Source organism: Vespa mandarinia, chromosome 1 (assembly GCF_050613455.1).
Source record: "Vespa mandarinia isolate Hongniang chromosome 1, ASM5061345v1, whole genome shotgun sequence".
Taxonomy (NCBI): Eukaryota; Metazoa; Arthropoda; class Insecta; order Hymenoptera; family Vespidae; genus Vespa; species Vespa mandarinia.
The window spans coordinates 17,332,501-17,347,500 of NC_140810.1; the positions used below are offsets into that span (position 1 = coordinate 17,332,501).

Here is a 15,000-nt window from a genome sequence, read left to right on the forward strand (position 1 = left end):
CTCTCTCTCTCTCTTGCACTCTTTCTCTTATTCTTCTACTACTATTTCTTCCCTCTCTATTTTTTTTCTTAATCCTCGATTACACGCTGAAGCTCTCGACGTATGCAAAAGCTTTCATTCGTTCTACAACGTCGTCTATTCTATCGGAGAATGATTTCCTTTCCCTCCTCCCCCTCCCCCTCCCTCTCCCTCCCCTTCGTAAAAAGTATGTGTAAGTACGTAATAGTATATTACGCGTGCGTATGTTCCACTTTTTATCATCTTCTTTTCCTTTCCTCTTTTCCATTTTTCTTGGATCGTTTTAATCTTTTCAAATTCGCCATTATTCTTGTCGAGATTTAGACGTGATCGACCCAAGGAAGAAACTGACCGTTGTACTATCTGCGTATGTCCTTGTAAAAACTTTGCACATATCATTACGAAAGTAAAAAATCAATTTGTAATATTATTCGACGATTAAATCCAGATGGATATCGAACTTCTTCGATATATTCTTTATTTCTTTTCTTGATGTAGACCAATTGTCGACATCTTGTAAATGCATGTATAAATATAATTTGTAATATTTTTTTATTCTTTTTTTTTTGGTTCATTTTTCTTCTTTCTTTTTACTTAAACGATACGATCTCGAACGTCTCGGTGCTTCTTCTTTCTTTCTTTTTTTTCATTTTTATTTATTTATTTATTTGTTTTCTTTTTCTTTTTTTTTTTTTTCTTTTCCCTCTCTTCAATAAAACGCGAATTCATAAAACGTTCATGTAAGTATCGAAAAGTGATTCATACAGGAATACTTTAATCCTTTTAATACGCATAATAGATGTCAATTCATTGACGAAGAAAGAGAAAAAAAGATATAATAACAATAACAATAACAATAACAAAAAAAAAAAAAATAAAATAAAATGAAATAAAATAAAACAGAACAGAGTTCGTATCAAGACTTACCAAGAGGAATGAGTTGATTGTGCCGGTATCGATGGCAGAGCACCAGGTGGGAGGGATCTTCTTATTGGTTGACAGCATGGCCTTTGTCCATTAGGATTTGTAGCTTCGTTACAGCAAGCTGGTGGATTGGTGCAAACGTGTCTCGCTACGATGCCAGAATTAGTCGTAAATTCAACCCCAGACGTGCGTAACTTTGGCCTGAGCAACGGTGACGTCGAGAAGCTATCTCCTCCACCACCGCCACCTACACCTACACCTCCTCCTGCACCTCCTCCTCCACCACTGCCACCTCCTGCTCCTCCGCCGACGCCGCCGCCGCCGCCGCCACCGCCGCCACCACTTCCTCCGACAACACCAACACCACCACCAACACCACCTACTCCTCCTCCTATTACACCAACACCTCCTCCTCCAGCACCACCTCTTTGATTTGACGTTGCAGAGCTGCTTGAGCTACTGGAGCCTGGACTTCCACCTAGACGAGCCGGTGACGCGTAGGCGAAACCGCGGAACCGGAAGTGCGCCTGGTGGTACGGATATCCGGCTGGTGGTGGTAGCCGGTAATGATGGTGGAAGCCCAAATCTCTCCTCATGTACGGATCGCCGGGGTCATTGGTGGGAACGTAACGATCCGTTGGGGTATGGGCAACCGGTGGTACGTACCTGTCCACGTACCTGTCCGGATAGAGCACCTCCGGAGGTGGTTGCGGCACATACCTAATTAAATCGGAAGTTTATACCTTTTGTGCCAAATTTATGAAAGGGATAAAATTAAAAGGTGGAAGATGTTTCAATATTGATAGTTGAATATACATACATATATATATATATATATATATTTTTTTTTTTTTTTAACAAAACATCCAAATTGTAAAATAATTAGATATGTTATATATATATATATTATATTTATATATTATTTATTATATATATTTTGTTTTAATATAAAAGTACGTATTGTATATTATACATATATATATATAATATACAATTTTATATATATATACATATATATATGTATCGTTTGATCTGTTGATAATTGAAATCTCAAAGTCTGATGAAATAAAAACAAGCCACGTATATTTTGGACTAGCCTTTTTTGATTTGTTTTCTTTTATGTCGTAATGAAAGATGATAAAGTATTCATTGAGATGCAATATACATACCGTTCGACCGGAGTGTGAGCCGTCGGCGGTACATAAGTGCCTGTACTCGACGATCCGTAGGGCCTATCGGTCGACGTAGGAACGACGGAAGAATTGGCGCAGCTAGAGATCGGCGCTATCCTACCGGTAAACCTATCTTTTGGTTTCGGTAGAGACAAGTACTTGTCCGTGACGTTACGTGCCGGAGAGTATCGATCAGAAGTAGAGTGAAAGCGGTCAGGAGTGGTATTAGACGATGAGAATCGATCGTTTGACCCCCCTGACCCCGGAAACCTGTCGTATCGGTCTTGAACCGATCTGTCAAACTGATGCTCGTTCCCGAGCGAATATCTGTCGTTGTTATAGCTCTGGACCGACTTCGACACTTGAAGGAACTTATCTCCATTCTTTGCCGTACTTTGATAGCTTCCAGGTGGTGGTCCAGTATTTGCAACGGTTCCACGGAGTACCGAACCTGACGTTTCTGGGGTCGGTGAAATCGATGAGAAGCACCGATCGTTGTTCGTCGTCGCCGATGACGATTGGATGCCATTGGCATTCGTGTACGGCGAATGATAGCGCGCTCCAGTTTCCGAAGACGACGACGGTGAAGACGACGTCGCGGCCAGGATACGTTCGGTTGGATTCGAGTCTGTGACGACGTACCTATTAGACGACGACGACGACGTTTCACCGGCATTCGACGATCTACCGTCGTGTCCTGGTGACGAGGCCGTGAGATAAGCGACCCCGCTTGCGACGGAGAATCTCTCGTTTCCTGTACGTCCCTGTCCGCAGGTTCTTTGTAATGCGAGCTCATTGAATCTGACGTCTTGAAAGGCCGAGTATCTACCATATTCCGCGTTACCAACTTGATTCGAACCAACTTGGTTCGTCCTTTCGGAATATTTTTGGCAAACACCTTCGACCGATCTATCGGCATAGAGCCGTCTATTATTCTGATCGGTTGCGTTCGGTACCTGAAGAGATCTCTCAGTCGTTGAATATCTTTGATGCGTCCCTTCGTTATTCGACGTGGGAATCGGGAAAAATCTTTCGCCGCTCGTTGCGATCGAGTTGTAACGATCGTGGTGCAGGCTCGCCGATGTCTCTTGTTGGGAACGGTGATATCTTTCGTGGATAGGTGATTCGCCACCGTGTCCGTATCTATCGGACGTGGACTTTCCGGCGAATCTTTCGGGTACCGGGGCGTGAATCGGCGAGGCCGATAATAATCTATCCGTTGAGATGGTTCCATATCTCGATGCTGGGGAATCTTTTCCCGTTCCGACGTAACCAGCAAGGATGTTCCGGTCGATTTGTAGATTGGTCTGAAGGGCTCCCAACACTGGTGACGATCCCGACAGGAGACGATCCCCATTCCCATTACCGCCGCCGTATCGTTGCTGTTCCTTGACATCGTGCACGCTCGTCGCGTTGCCGTTCGGCTGTTGATTGGCCAACAATCGTTCACCCGAAATGAATCGGTCCTTCGTTGGCATAGGCGAGGCTGGTGCTGTTCCACCGCCATATCTGGCGCCCGGAGAACCGGGGGGCAAAATCCTATCAGGAGGAGGATAACCAGCCAAGCTCTGGGACGAGGCATACTTCTCGCTTGGGCTGGGCGAGAGAGGCGGTGGCGGTACGAATCGATCATTGGCTGGTGCCGGTGAGGGTGGCGACGGAAAGGTCTCCGACGAGAAGGAGCTCGACGTGCAGGAAGATACGAGGACGTTTGCATTCGCGTACTCGTTGTTCGTTGATGCGAGCCCGGAATCGTTACTGACGTGATGGAAACGCAATTCACCGCCGCCAGCGACCTATCGACACGTAACATCGTTATACGCGTGTGTATCGTTAAAAAGACAAAAAAAAAAAAGACAAAAAAAAAAAAGAAAAAGGGAAAAAATAACTACAGAAAATTGTTAAAAATAACAAAAGCGCGTAATCGTATTAAACGAAGTTATCTTACCTGAAACCGATCTCCTGGGGGTAAAGACAATCTTTGCTCGGCATGCAGGTTGCTGAGATCAGTGAATCGAGCGAATCGGTCGACAAGGACGTTCTGCGACAAGGATTGGCCTGTACCACCTTGTCTTCCGTTATATTGGTGATGTGCTTGCAAGCTGGATTGACCAAATCTCTCCTGATTTTGGTAATGTCCGAATCGCTCGCAGCTCGATTGTACCGATCGAGTCTCGACATTGGATTTGGTATAATCCTCGATCGAGGGCTTGTCCGTTGACTTGTCGTGCCGATCGATCGCCGTGACTCTCTCCCGAGTTCCATACTCGCTGTGATCGTTGCTTTGAACTTGCTGATCGGTTTGATAACGATCTTGGCTTGATGTACCGGTGATGGTAGGCGTTGATCGCGGCTCGGACTGCTGTTGTTGCTGCTGATGCTGCTGCTGCTGCTGATGCTGATGCTGCTGCTGCTGTTTAAAGCAATCGTTTGGGTTAACCGCAGCGATTTGTGTCCCGAGACTCCCGGAATTTCCGCTATTGGGCCCTGGAATCGGGGATGACGAGGGCCCGTACTGGGCAATCGGGTGCTGGTGCAACAGGTGACGTTCTCTTCGGCCATAGTCGTCGTCTGTCGGCATCCTGGTGGCCCGGGGCCCGCTGTCAGGACATCTAAAGAAATTATTAACATTTAATTCTATCTTTATATCTATTTAATCTCTTGAAATCCATTAAATTAACATTTGTAATAACAACTTGCGAACAGATCTTTCTATTACATATTATTGATTTATTTTATCGAGAAATAAATTCGAAATTGTAATATAAAGTAGATTCATTCGGTTGACCAAATATATTCATTACGTACAAAATGAACATTACGTTAACTCGTTACAGATAAATATATACATACATACATACACACATACACACACACATATATATATATATATAGCAACATACACGTACATATGTTTTTGTTATAACGGAAAAACACAGACTATTGAATTCCCTTTAATTTGCTATAATGCTATTGTCTCATTCTAATTTGATCTTTATATTTGTATAATAATTAAAAGATTAATTGGCGATTTAAGTAGCACATACTTTTCGATGGATTAAAAACGCGTACGCATTAAGAGTTAACACGATTAATTCATCGAGAAATTAAGGACTATCGATCTCTGCATCTCTAAAAGCCCACAGGGGACATAATACATATGTTCAGTACTTTTAACGACGTGTATGATAACGTAGGTCGTTAACATACGTGATCAGCTATCTATCTATCTATCTGTCTATCTAACTATCTAACCATCTAACCATCTATTTATTTAGACAAATAGGTGAAAGAGACGTTACGATTAGATATTGACAATTTACACTTCTGGAGTCTGGAGTAAATCCTACGTATCTAATAATATTTCGGGGGTAAGCGAATATAGCAAAACGATAAACGAACGATGTCACGTCATAACGATAAAATGCGATACGCAATGGCCATTGGACAAGGTACGGATGGTTTGTTACGTGACGTTAAAACGCGGACTCGTATAATCGACTGCAAATTAATTGGAGCTCCAAAGCTCGATTCGCTCGTACGAGTTTCGTTATTGCCGAACGTGTCCGAACGAGTGACGCGTATGACCATACACAACCGCAGCGCGACTTCCATGCCGAATTACTGCGACATACGAAAGCGATTTTATCGATCGAATTTTATCCTCTCTGTCCTTTATATATATATATATATATATATATATATATATATATATATATGTATATATCAGTCTTTCTCTTTCACTCACTCTCTCTCTTTCTCTCTTTCTCTCTTTCTCTCTTGTTCTCTCTTTATGTATCTATCTATTTGTCTATCTATCTATCTCTTTCTCTCTTTAAAAATTGAAAAAAAAATTACATGACTGGGAGATTTAAATGATACAACAGAATTGGACGATATCATACCACACGATTAGAACAATACATTTTCTCATTGGTTGCGTCATCGAAATAAAATACATCCGAGAGATATTCAAACGAGATGAAAATATGAAAATAATATTGAAAGGGGAGATAATAAATTAGAATTATTAAGAAACTATACTATATATATATGTCTGTATAAATGTATATATATATGTATATATATATATATTTTTCTTTTCTCTCTCTCTCTCTCTCTCTCTCTCTCTCTCTCTCTCTCTTTTTCTAATCGAATATCTCTCATCGAACACGGCAAAGACGTAAATTGGAAATAGTATCGTACCGCAGCGTGCAGTAATATCGTTGCTAGTAAGAGAAAGAAAAGAAGAGAGAAAGAGAAAAAGAGAGAAAGAGAGAGAGAGAGAGAGAGAGAGAGAGAGAGAGTGAGAGAGAGAGAGAGAGAGAAATTTTTGTACACTGCAATGCGTCGTCGTCCAGTGTAGAGGATCGAAAGGGGAAGAAAAAAGTTAGAAGGTAGGTGGAAATGGTGCGCGTTGTCAGTGTCGTAAAGATAAAACGCAGCTGGCGCGAGTGAGTGAACTAGAATGAAAGAAACAGACAGAGAAAGACAGAGAAAAAGAGAAAGCTAAAGAGAGAGAGAGAGAGAGAGAGAGAGAGAGAGAGAGAGAGATAGAGATACTTTAAGTTCTGGCAAATCGTATAATATCATTGGTCCATCGATTGAATCAACTTACCTTTTTACTACGAAACTTATCGGCACACTTTACGAAATTTAACTTTACGTTTATGAATAAGCGATATTCTCTGTAGAAAGTACAGAGAGAGAGAGAGAGAGAGAGAGAGAGAGAGAGAGAGAGAGAGAGAGAGAGAGAGAGAGATGTTGCAAGAATTGGTTAAAAAAATTTCAAACAATTTATTTTACAATATTAAAATGAAATTAATGAAAAAGATAAATATAATATAAACAGAGATTCGCTTAAATTTATTTCGATCACACATATACATATATACACACACACACACATATATATATATATATATGTCATTCTTTTTGTCTCTTTCTATTTCTCTGAGATTAAATAAAGATGACAAAAAAAAAAAATGTTCGCCATATTAATCGAGATTGATTGATAAATAAATAGTTAGATGGATGGATAGATATGGATTGATTGGTAAATATAATAGCGAGTGATACTTAAAAATTGACAAAACGAGAAGGAAAAAAAGAAAAAAAAAAAAGAAAAGAAAAGAAAAGAAAAGAAAAAAAAAAGAAAAAAGACGAGGCACGGTCGGACTTTAATGCATCTTTTTTAGTCGCTCATTTCGAGAAAAGTGGATTCTCGCGTGGACGACTCGCTTCAGGCAGTTTTTGCAATTAGCGAGTCCACCGTACTCTTAACCATAAGAGAGCTAGAGAAGGAGAGAGAGAGAGAGAGAGCGAGAGAGAGAGAAAGAAAGAAAGAGCGAGAGCGATAACTATAGAAAGAAAAAGAGAGAGAAAGAAAGAAAGAAAGAAAGAGAAAGAAAGAGAGAGAGAAAGAGAGTTACTCGAACATTCACAAGTTGTTAGTTCTCTCTCTCTCTCTCCCTCTCTCTCTCTCTCTCTCTCTCTCTTTCTCTCTCTCTCTCAATCTTTCATTTCGTTTAGAGCTTTAGAGCGACCCTCGAAGCTTGCTTTCGAATCCGTTGATAGTCCATACTGAGTTGAACTTTGTTATTTCGAAACTACGTCGTCTTTCAACGAGCTCTCGTTTATATAGGGACCCGATCAAAATACCTCAAAGCGAATATAAATTCATCCTTTTGTTCATTCTTCTACGTGTATGTTGTGATTGGATACCTGCATGTGATATTTTCTTTTTTTTTTTTTCGATTTCTCCCGGACACTCCCTCACCTGGTTTTCTCCTTCTCCTTTTTTTTTTTCTTGCTCTTCTTCTTTTTTGCCCCCTTTTCTTCTTTAATTTCAACAGAAAGAAACGACAATAATCATCGGCTTCTGTCTAATTTATCATATTTTTGATTTTCAAACGTGAAAGATAATACGTAGATCGTGAATTCAAATATAATATCATTATGATCGTGGAAGATATTTGAAATGATCTTGTCGGCATTAATGCATATGATATAACTATATTTTATATATATATATATATATATATATATATTTTTGTTTTTTGTTATAATAGACATATTGATCGTAAATAATCGATAGAAACGTAATAATCGTGATATCATTGAAACAGAACACATATGTGTTTTTCCTTTTTTTTTTCCTTTTTTTTTAATAGACTATTTCGATTAAAGGTAAAGATATATAATTTGATATTATATCGGTAATTGTGATCAAACGTTTGTCCATCATAATCAATATTTTTAATTGTGATTAATTAAAATGTGATTAATAATAATAATAATAATAATAATAATAATAATAATAATAATAATAACATCGTATATTATCTTGAAAGTTTTCATCTATTTTATATTAGATCTGATATAAAGCCTTTAGAAAATTGAAAAGTATACTCGAGTGGCCCTATGCGAATCTCACGTTTCTAGGATCTTCCAAAGATAGAATTTTATCTTGAACGGGCCAAGAGACAAGCGATACGTGTCATGTCCATTCACGCAGGAGCACGAGATAGAGATAGAGATAGAGAGAGAGAGAGAGAGAGAGAGAGAGAGAGAGAGAGAGAAAGAGTAACAAAGATCCATTTGTCAGAGACGTTTTCACCGACTCTACGAGAGCACGAATTTCGTTCTTCGAGATTTCTCGCCTAGCCGAGCAGCTAGGAGTGAAAAATACGTTCAGAAAAGCCCGATGTCTTAGTGTGTATGTATGTGTGTATATATATATATATATATGTATATATATGCGCAGATACATACGTATGTACATTTGATGCGACGTTCGCGAATATTATCCCATTTTCTATCCATTCGTTTTACGAATGTCGTCGCACGAGCTTCGCGTTCTAAATCGTTACGTTTACTAAAGTGAAAAAGAAATGAACGAATTTGTTGGTAAGTGATTTTTCTTCGAGGAATGAGAGGAAGGAGATATATCTCTTTTTTTTTTTTTTTTTTTGAACTAATCATCTTTCGGTAAAAAATTATGTATATATAATATATAATGTATTATATTAATACATTGTTATTATAATAAATTAATTAATATGTTATTATATTAATCAAGATTATATTTATATTTATATATATATATATAATATATTAATATATATTATTATTATTATTATTATTATTATTATTATTATATATGTATATATAAAAAATAAGGGAAAGAAAAAAATGATAAATTTATTTTGTGTTACGTAGTCAGTTTTTATTATTGATTCTAACATAATGTAATAAGAAATTTCTAATCTAACTTTCGATACTGATCGAGTTCATTTTATTGGTTTCTTATTTTTTCTTTCTTTTCTCTTTTTTTTTTTGTTTCTTTTTTTTTTTTCAAAGAAAAATTAGTACAAGAATAATTGAAATAAAATATATCGAATGAAATTCCATCAGTAATAATGTCCGTTTAGAAAATTTCCAATCTAAATTTCTATAACGATCGAATAATTTCATTTTCATCGTGATAAGAAATAATTAGGAAGAGTTTATTTGACGTTTATTTGAATTAAATAATTTATCGATAAATTTCAATCAGTGATATATCTAATGTAATCTAAAATATTTCCAAATCAAATTTCTATATTATTTTGTCTAGCAAAGGGAAAAATTAAATTGAGAATACTTGAACTAAAGGAAATAATTTATTTGATAAAATTCTATCAATAATTTATCTAACGTAACGTAAAAGAAAAATGTCCAAATCAAAGTTCGATATCAAAAGTCGAGTAATCTTATTTTTTGTTGCAAAAAAAAAAAAAAGAAAGAAAAAAAAAAAAGAAAGAAAAAATTAGAATACAAATATTTGAAAAAATCTTTTGAGGAGAACAAAAGAAAATAAAAAAAAGAAAAACAAACTTGTATGTTTTGTTGAAATGTAATCAAAAAATATTTTTCTAATCAAATTTTTTACCTTTCCAAAAGGAATGACGGCGTTCGAACAAAACGAAAAAAAAAAAAAAAAAAGAAAAAAAAAAAAAAAGAAAAAAAAAAAAAACGGGGGAAAAAAAGAAAAAAAAAAAGAAAAAAGAAAAAGAACAAAAAAATGCAATGACGAAAATCCATCAATAACGATCTATTTTTGAATATATCGCGTGTACGACAGAAAGAAAAAAAAGAAAAAGGAAAAGAAAAAGAAAAAAAAAGAAAAAGGAAAAGAAAAAGGGACAAAGAAACTTATCCGAAAATATGAAGTGGCTAGTGAAGGGGGATGAAAAAAATACAAAAAAAAAAAAAAAAAAACAAACGCAAAACAAAACCAAAGAAAAAGAGAAAAACGAAAGACGAAAGAAAGAAAAGAAAGGAAAAATTCAATGACAATTCGAAGCCGCCAACGTTGATTCACTCTCGTATACGTTAGCACACGATATCTTTCTAGCTCGATTTTTCTTTTTTCTTTTTTTTTTTTTTCTTTCTTTCTTTTTTTTTTTATGATAAAATATGGAAACGTCCGAACCGTTGAAAACTGGCAAAACTTTTTCCCTAAGTTAGCATTTCGTACTCGTTCGCTCGAACGAACGAACGAACGAACGAACGAACGAACGAACGAACGAACAAACGTATAGGTACTATTTCCTTCTTTTCGGTGGCATCGCAAAATGGTAAGGTAAGGTAAGTTAAGATAAAATGTAAGTTAAGTTAAATTAAGTTAAGTTAAGTCAAGTTAAGGTAATGTAAGGTAAGGTAAGGTAAGGTAAGAGATGCTCCAGGAAAAACTGGGTTGGACAACAAAAACTATTTATCTCAATGTTAAAGAGAAAAAAAAAAAAAAAAGGAAAAGAGAAAACGTTATGTCCACCGCCCTTTCGACCATCCTCCATGTCCCTGGCCAATCCCCCACACGCCCCCCCTCCCCACCACCATCACCACCGCCATCCCCATTGCCATTACCCCCTGTCACAGAAGAAAACGATGTTGCTTCCGCTCGTACGCGGAACGTAAACGGACATATCTTTCTACGCGATAAAATGTCTCCAAGAAGTTCGCCTTTGCGCCATTTCCCTTTTTCATCTTTCTGTCCTTTTTCCACCTCTTTTTCTATCTCCCTAATTCTATCTCTCTCGCTCTCTCTCTCTCTCTCTCTCTCTCTCTCTCTCTTTCTTCCTATCTCTTTCTTTATCTCTCTTTTTATATCTCTTTCTCTCTCTCTCTCACTCTCTCTCTCTCTTTCTTCCTATCTCTTTCTTTATCTCTCTTTTTATATCTCTTTCTCTCTCTCTCTCTCTCTCTCTCTCTTCTTCTCTCTTTTTTCTTTATGCATCTTTTAGAACGACCGCGAAATACAATCCTGCCCCCCCCCCCCGATCAACCGCTCCCCGTCCCGACGTACGTTTCATTATCAATTAGCGTAATGACGGTGTACAGGGAAAAGAAAGAGAAAAAAAAAATGAAAAAAAAAAGAAAAAGAAAAAGAAAAAAATGGAGGGAAGTAAAAAAGAAACAAGTCGAAAGATATAATGGACTTAAATGGAGAAGTAGATAAAAGAGAAAAAAAAAAGAAAAAAAAAAAAAGAAAAAAGAAACAAGGAAAAAAAAAGAACTTTGTTTTCGTTATCCCTCAATTCTTAAACGAATAATTCGCGTTGATTTGTCGTCGATCTTTCGTCTCGCGATGAAATTCTGCCGAAAGGGTTAAAAAAGGAAATGGAAGAATTCGGAAAGAAAAAGAAAAAGAAATTATAAAACAACCAAAAGGAAAAGGAAAAAGAGAAAAAGGTGAGATAATGAAAGTAATGTTAAAATTAGAAATTTTTTTTTTTTTCTTTTCTTTAGACATGTCATCGCTTTTGTTTTTTCTTTTTTCTTTTTTTTTTTTTCCTTTTTCTCTTTTTCTCTCTTTTTTTTATTCTTCCTTTCTCAATGTCACTTTCAATGCGTGGTAAAACTTATTGATAATTAGTTTTAACGAAAAGCAAGAAAAGAAAGACAGTTGTATTTTTTCCAATTGTTATTGCATTAAAATTCCTTTTTGATAACATTCTAATCTTAAATCCAACGAAATATTCTTTGACTCGTACTACTTACAAATGCATCCTATACAATATATTAATATATCAAGAATAATACTCCTATTGAATCGTTAATGACCTCATTGTCAGTGAAATTTGCATATATGATAATCTCATATTAATCTATCTATTTACATATAAATATCTTCCATATACATAGATACATACATACATACATACATATATATATATATATATATATAAACTTTGATATTAATATTCCTATCTAAATAAATAAATATGTATAAATATATACATATATACATATATATATATATATATATATATATATACATAATTTTTTATAATTACTTTCTCTTCTGATAAAAATAAAAAAAAAATATTTTGCACACGAGATAAAGGTAAAAACGAAACGAAGTTGCTTTCCCTTAATTGCTATTGCATATCGCATCGTGTTACGTAAAAGACGACGATCTCTTCGTTAGAACATCTCTGTTACATCTTCGTTAGAAATAGCAAATCGATAGAATCGCAATTAATTAGGGACGCAGTGATGCGCTTGGATTATGGTAACAAAATTCTAAATGCGGCTGGATACGCCGAACGGTTCGGTTCCGCGGAACAAACACACAAGCACCGATACCAAAATTTACTCATCCTTTGATCTCTGACCGCAGAGCGATTAGTTCGCTGCATTTCCGCTAAACTCGTGTCCACTCGTACACGCATTTCTCTTGCGAGTGAGTAACACATGTAAGCTCGCACGCTCGTAAACCAAGCGACAAGATTGTTCCGATACGGAAACACAAACCTTTCGTGGGATTTCCAATTTCGATGAACTATATCGGTCTTTCTCTCTCTCTCCCTCTCTCTCTCTCTCTCTCTCTCTATTTCTATCTATCTATCTATCTATCTATCTATCTATCTATCTCATTTCTCTATCTCTGTATGTCTCTTTGTGTACATCATCTGTATGCACGTTTACGTATATAAGAAAGTATGTGTGTGTGTGTGTGTGAGAGAGAGAGAGAGAGAGAGAGAGAGAGAGAATATTGCGAATTAGTCTCGATCGCATTAAAACGCATTCTAAGCGCGAGCTCGTAAAAACATTCACACGAGAAAATTCATCCTACCGTAACAATAAATTATAATTAATGCCAAAACTTTACTCTGCTAATAGTCAAAGTATATACATATATATATATATGTGTGTGTGTTTGTGTGTGTTTGTGTGTGTTTATGCACGTATAAATATGGTTTTAAATTTCTGGAGCAGTAAAATAATAATTACGAAAAATGCGTGCTATCTGAAAATTAGAGATATTTTTGTTTGTTTGTTCCTTTATTATCGTCCAATTAAATAAATTAAAAGTAAACCGTTTTATTTAATTTCTTTTTGTCTTTTATTTCTTCTTTTTTTTTATGTTTTTGATTTTTCCCTCCCCCTCCCACCCCCCCCACCCCGGCTCAAAGTATCTGTCAAATAGTAGCGAGAAGTGGCGTCAGTGTTAATTCTTTTTTTTTTTTTTTTTTTTTTATATAGAATTTTCTTTTACCACATTTCAATGGTTATATTTACGTTTCGTACACTGACAAATAATTTTTTTACGAACGAATATCCAAATAAGTATGAAGCAACGCGACTGGACGAGAACGTAAAAAATTTTTTCACATAACGATACATCCCTTCGAATATTGGTTTGTCCATTGGCATCGATGCCAATTAATTTCTCTTATGTATATATTCACTGGCTATATACGAGAGAAAGAGAGAGAGAGAGAGAGAGAGAGAGAGAGAGAGAGAGAGAGAGAGAGAGAGAGAGAGAGAGAGAGAGAGAGAATAACCATAAAGTTTTCTCGTATAAGAAGCGAATCGAGTGCTGCTTGCACTGTAGAAGGTAAGGATGGAAAGTTTTAATGGAATTTTGCTTGGGAACTCTCTGGCTCGAATTTAACTATCTCGAAATGAGAGTTAAGTAGTCACTGCCTTACATAGCTGAACCATACGTACGTGCATGCGTACGACTTACGTGTATGTATTAATAAAAAAATTTTCTTCTATAAATATGCATAAGTTAATAAATCTCTTCATCTTTATTACCGGCAATATTCATTTGTCAATTTTTTATTAGTCATTTTCTTTTTTATTATTATTATTATTATTATTACAATTCATATTTTTCTTTCATTTGTTCTATTCCTTTTCATTTCCTCTCTCAAAATTATATCGAATTACGTCAAAATATAAATCGGGAATGGTAATGTGAAAAAATTATTTTTTTCTCTCTTCTTTTTTCCTTTTATATATATATGAAACAATATCGTTTAGTTTTCAATTGAATTACATTATCGCCGTTAAAACTCTTGAAAATTTCACGAGTAATATCTTCGAGATCGAAAATCACGGATTCATAGTTCGCACGTCACTGATTTATTTATGCAACTTATGTATGTATTAAATATGGCGGCCCCATCCCCCCTCTTCTACCCCTGTAAGTATGCAACACTATATACTTGATCGATAATGTTCCTTGGAAACCGCCATCTATCAGACAGAAACACTTTTTTAACTTGCTACGATATGCAACATATTGTATTAATGCATTTAGTGCAGATAAACTATCGCAGGGACCTGAAAATAACGAGAAGAAGAAAAAAAAGGAAAAGAAATGAAAAAGAAAAGAAAAGTAAAGAAAGAATGAAAAAAGATTTCATACGTATAGGTTGCATTCGCAAAGCAACATTATTATCGTTCGAGTATGAAGTATTGCCTATCCTCAGGCGTGACTGGTAATAATACATAAATATTGTTTACATTATTCCTTCGTATTTTCTTCCTTTTTCTCTCTCGTCCGATGATATAGCAATGAATAATAGAAAGAAAGGATGTAGTATTC

General features: G+C 36.0%; 1 protein-coding gene across 8 annotated transcripts in view; it reads right to left on the reverse strand.

The window, feature by feature from the left end:
• Window positions 1-15,000, reverse strand: part of rho-5 (rhomboid-5) — a 243,629-nt gene that overhangs the window by 127,681 nt on the left and 100,948 nt on the right. For all 8 annotated transcript variants that reach the window (XM_085659065.1, XM_085658969.1, XM_085659119.1 and 5 more), the window contains exons 3-5: window positions 4,063-4,726; window positions 2,112-3,910; window positions 946-1,662 (exon numbers count right to left, since the gene is read on the reverse strand). In XM_085659065.1, the coding sequence (XP_085515191.1) occupies window positions 946-1,662; window positions 2,112-3,910; window positions 4,063-4,695 (3,149 nt within the window). In that variant the 5' untranslated portion in view covers window positions 4,696-4,726. The remainder of the gene's footprint in view (window positions 1-945; window positions 1,663-2,111; window positions 3,911-4,062; window positions 4,727-15,000) is intronic.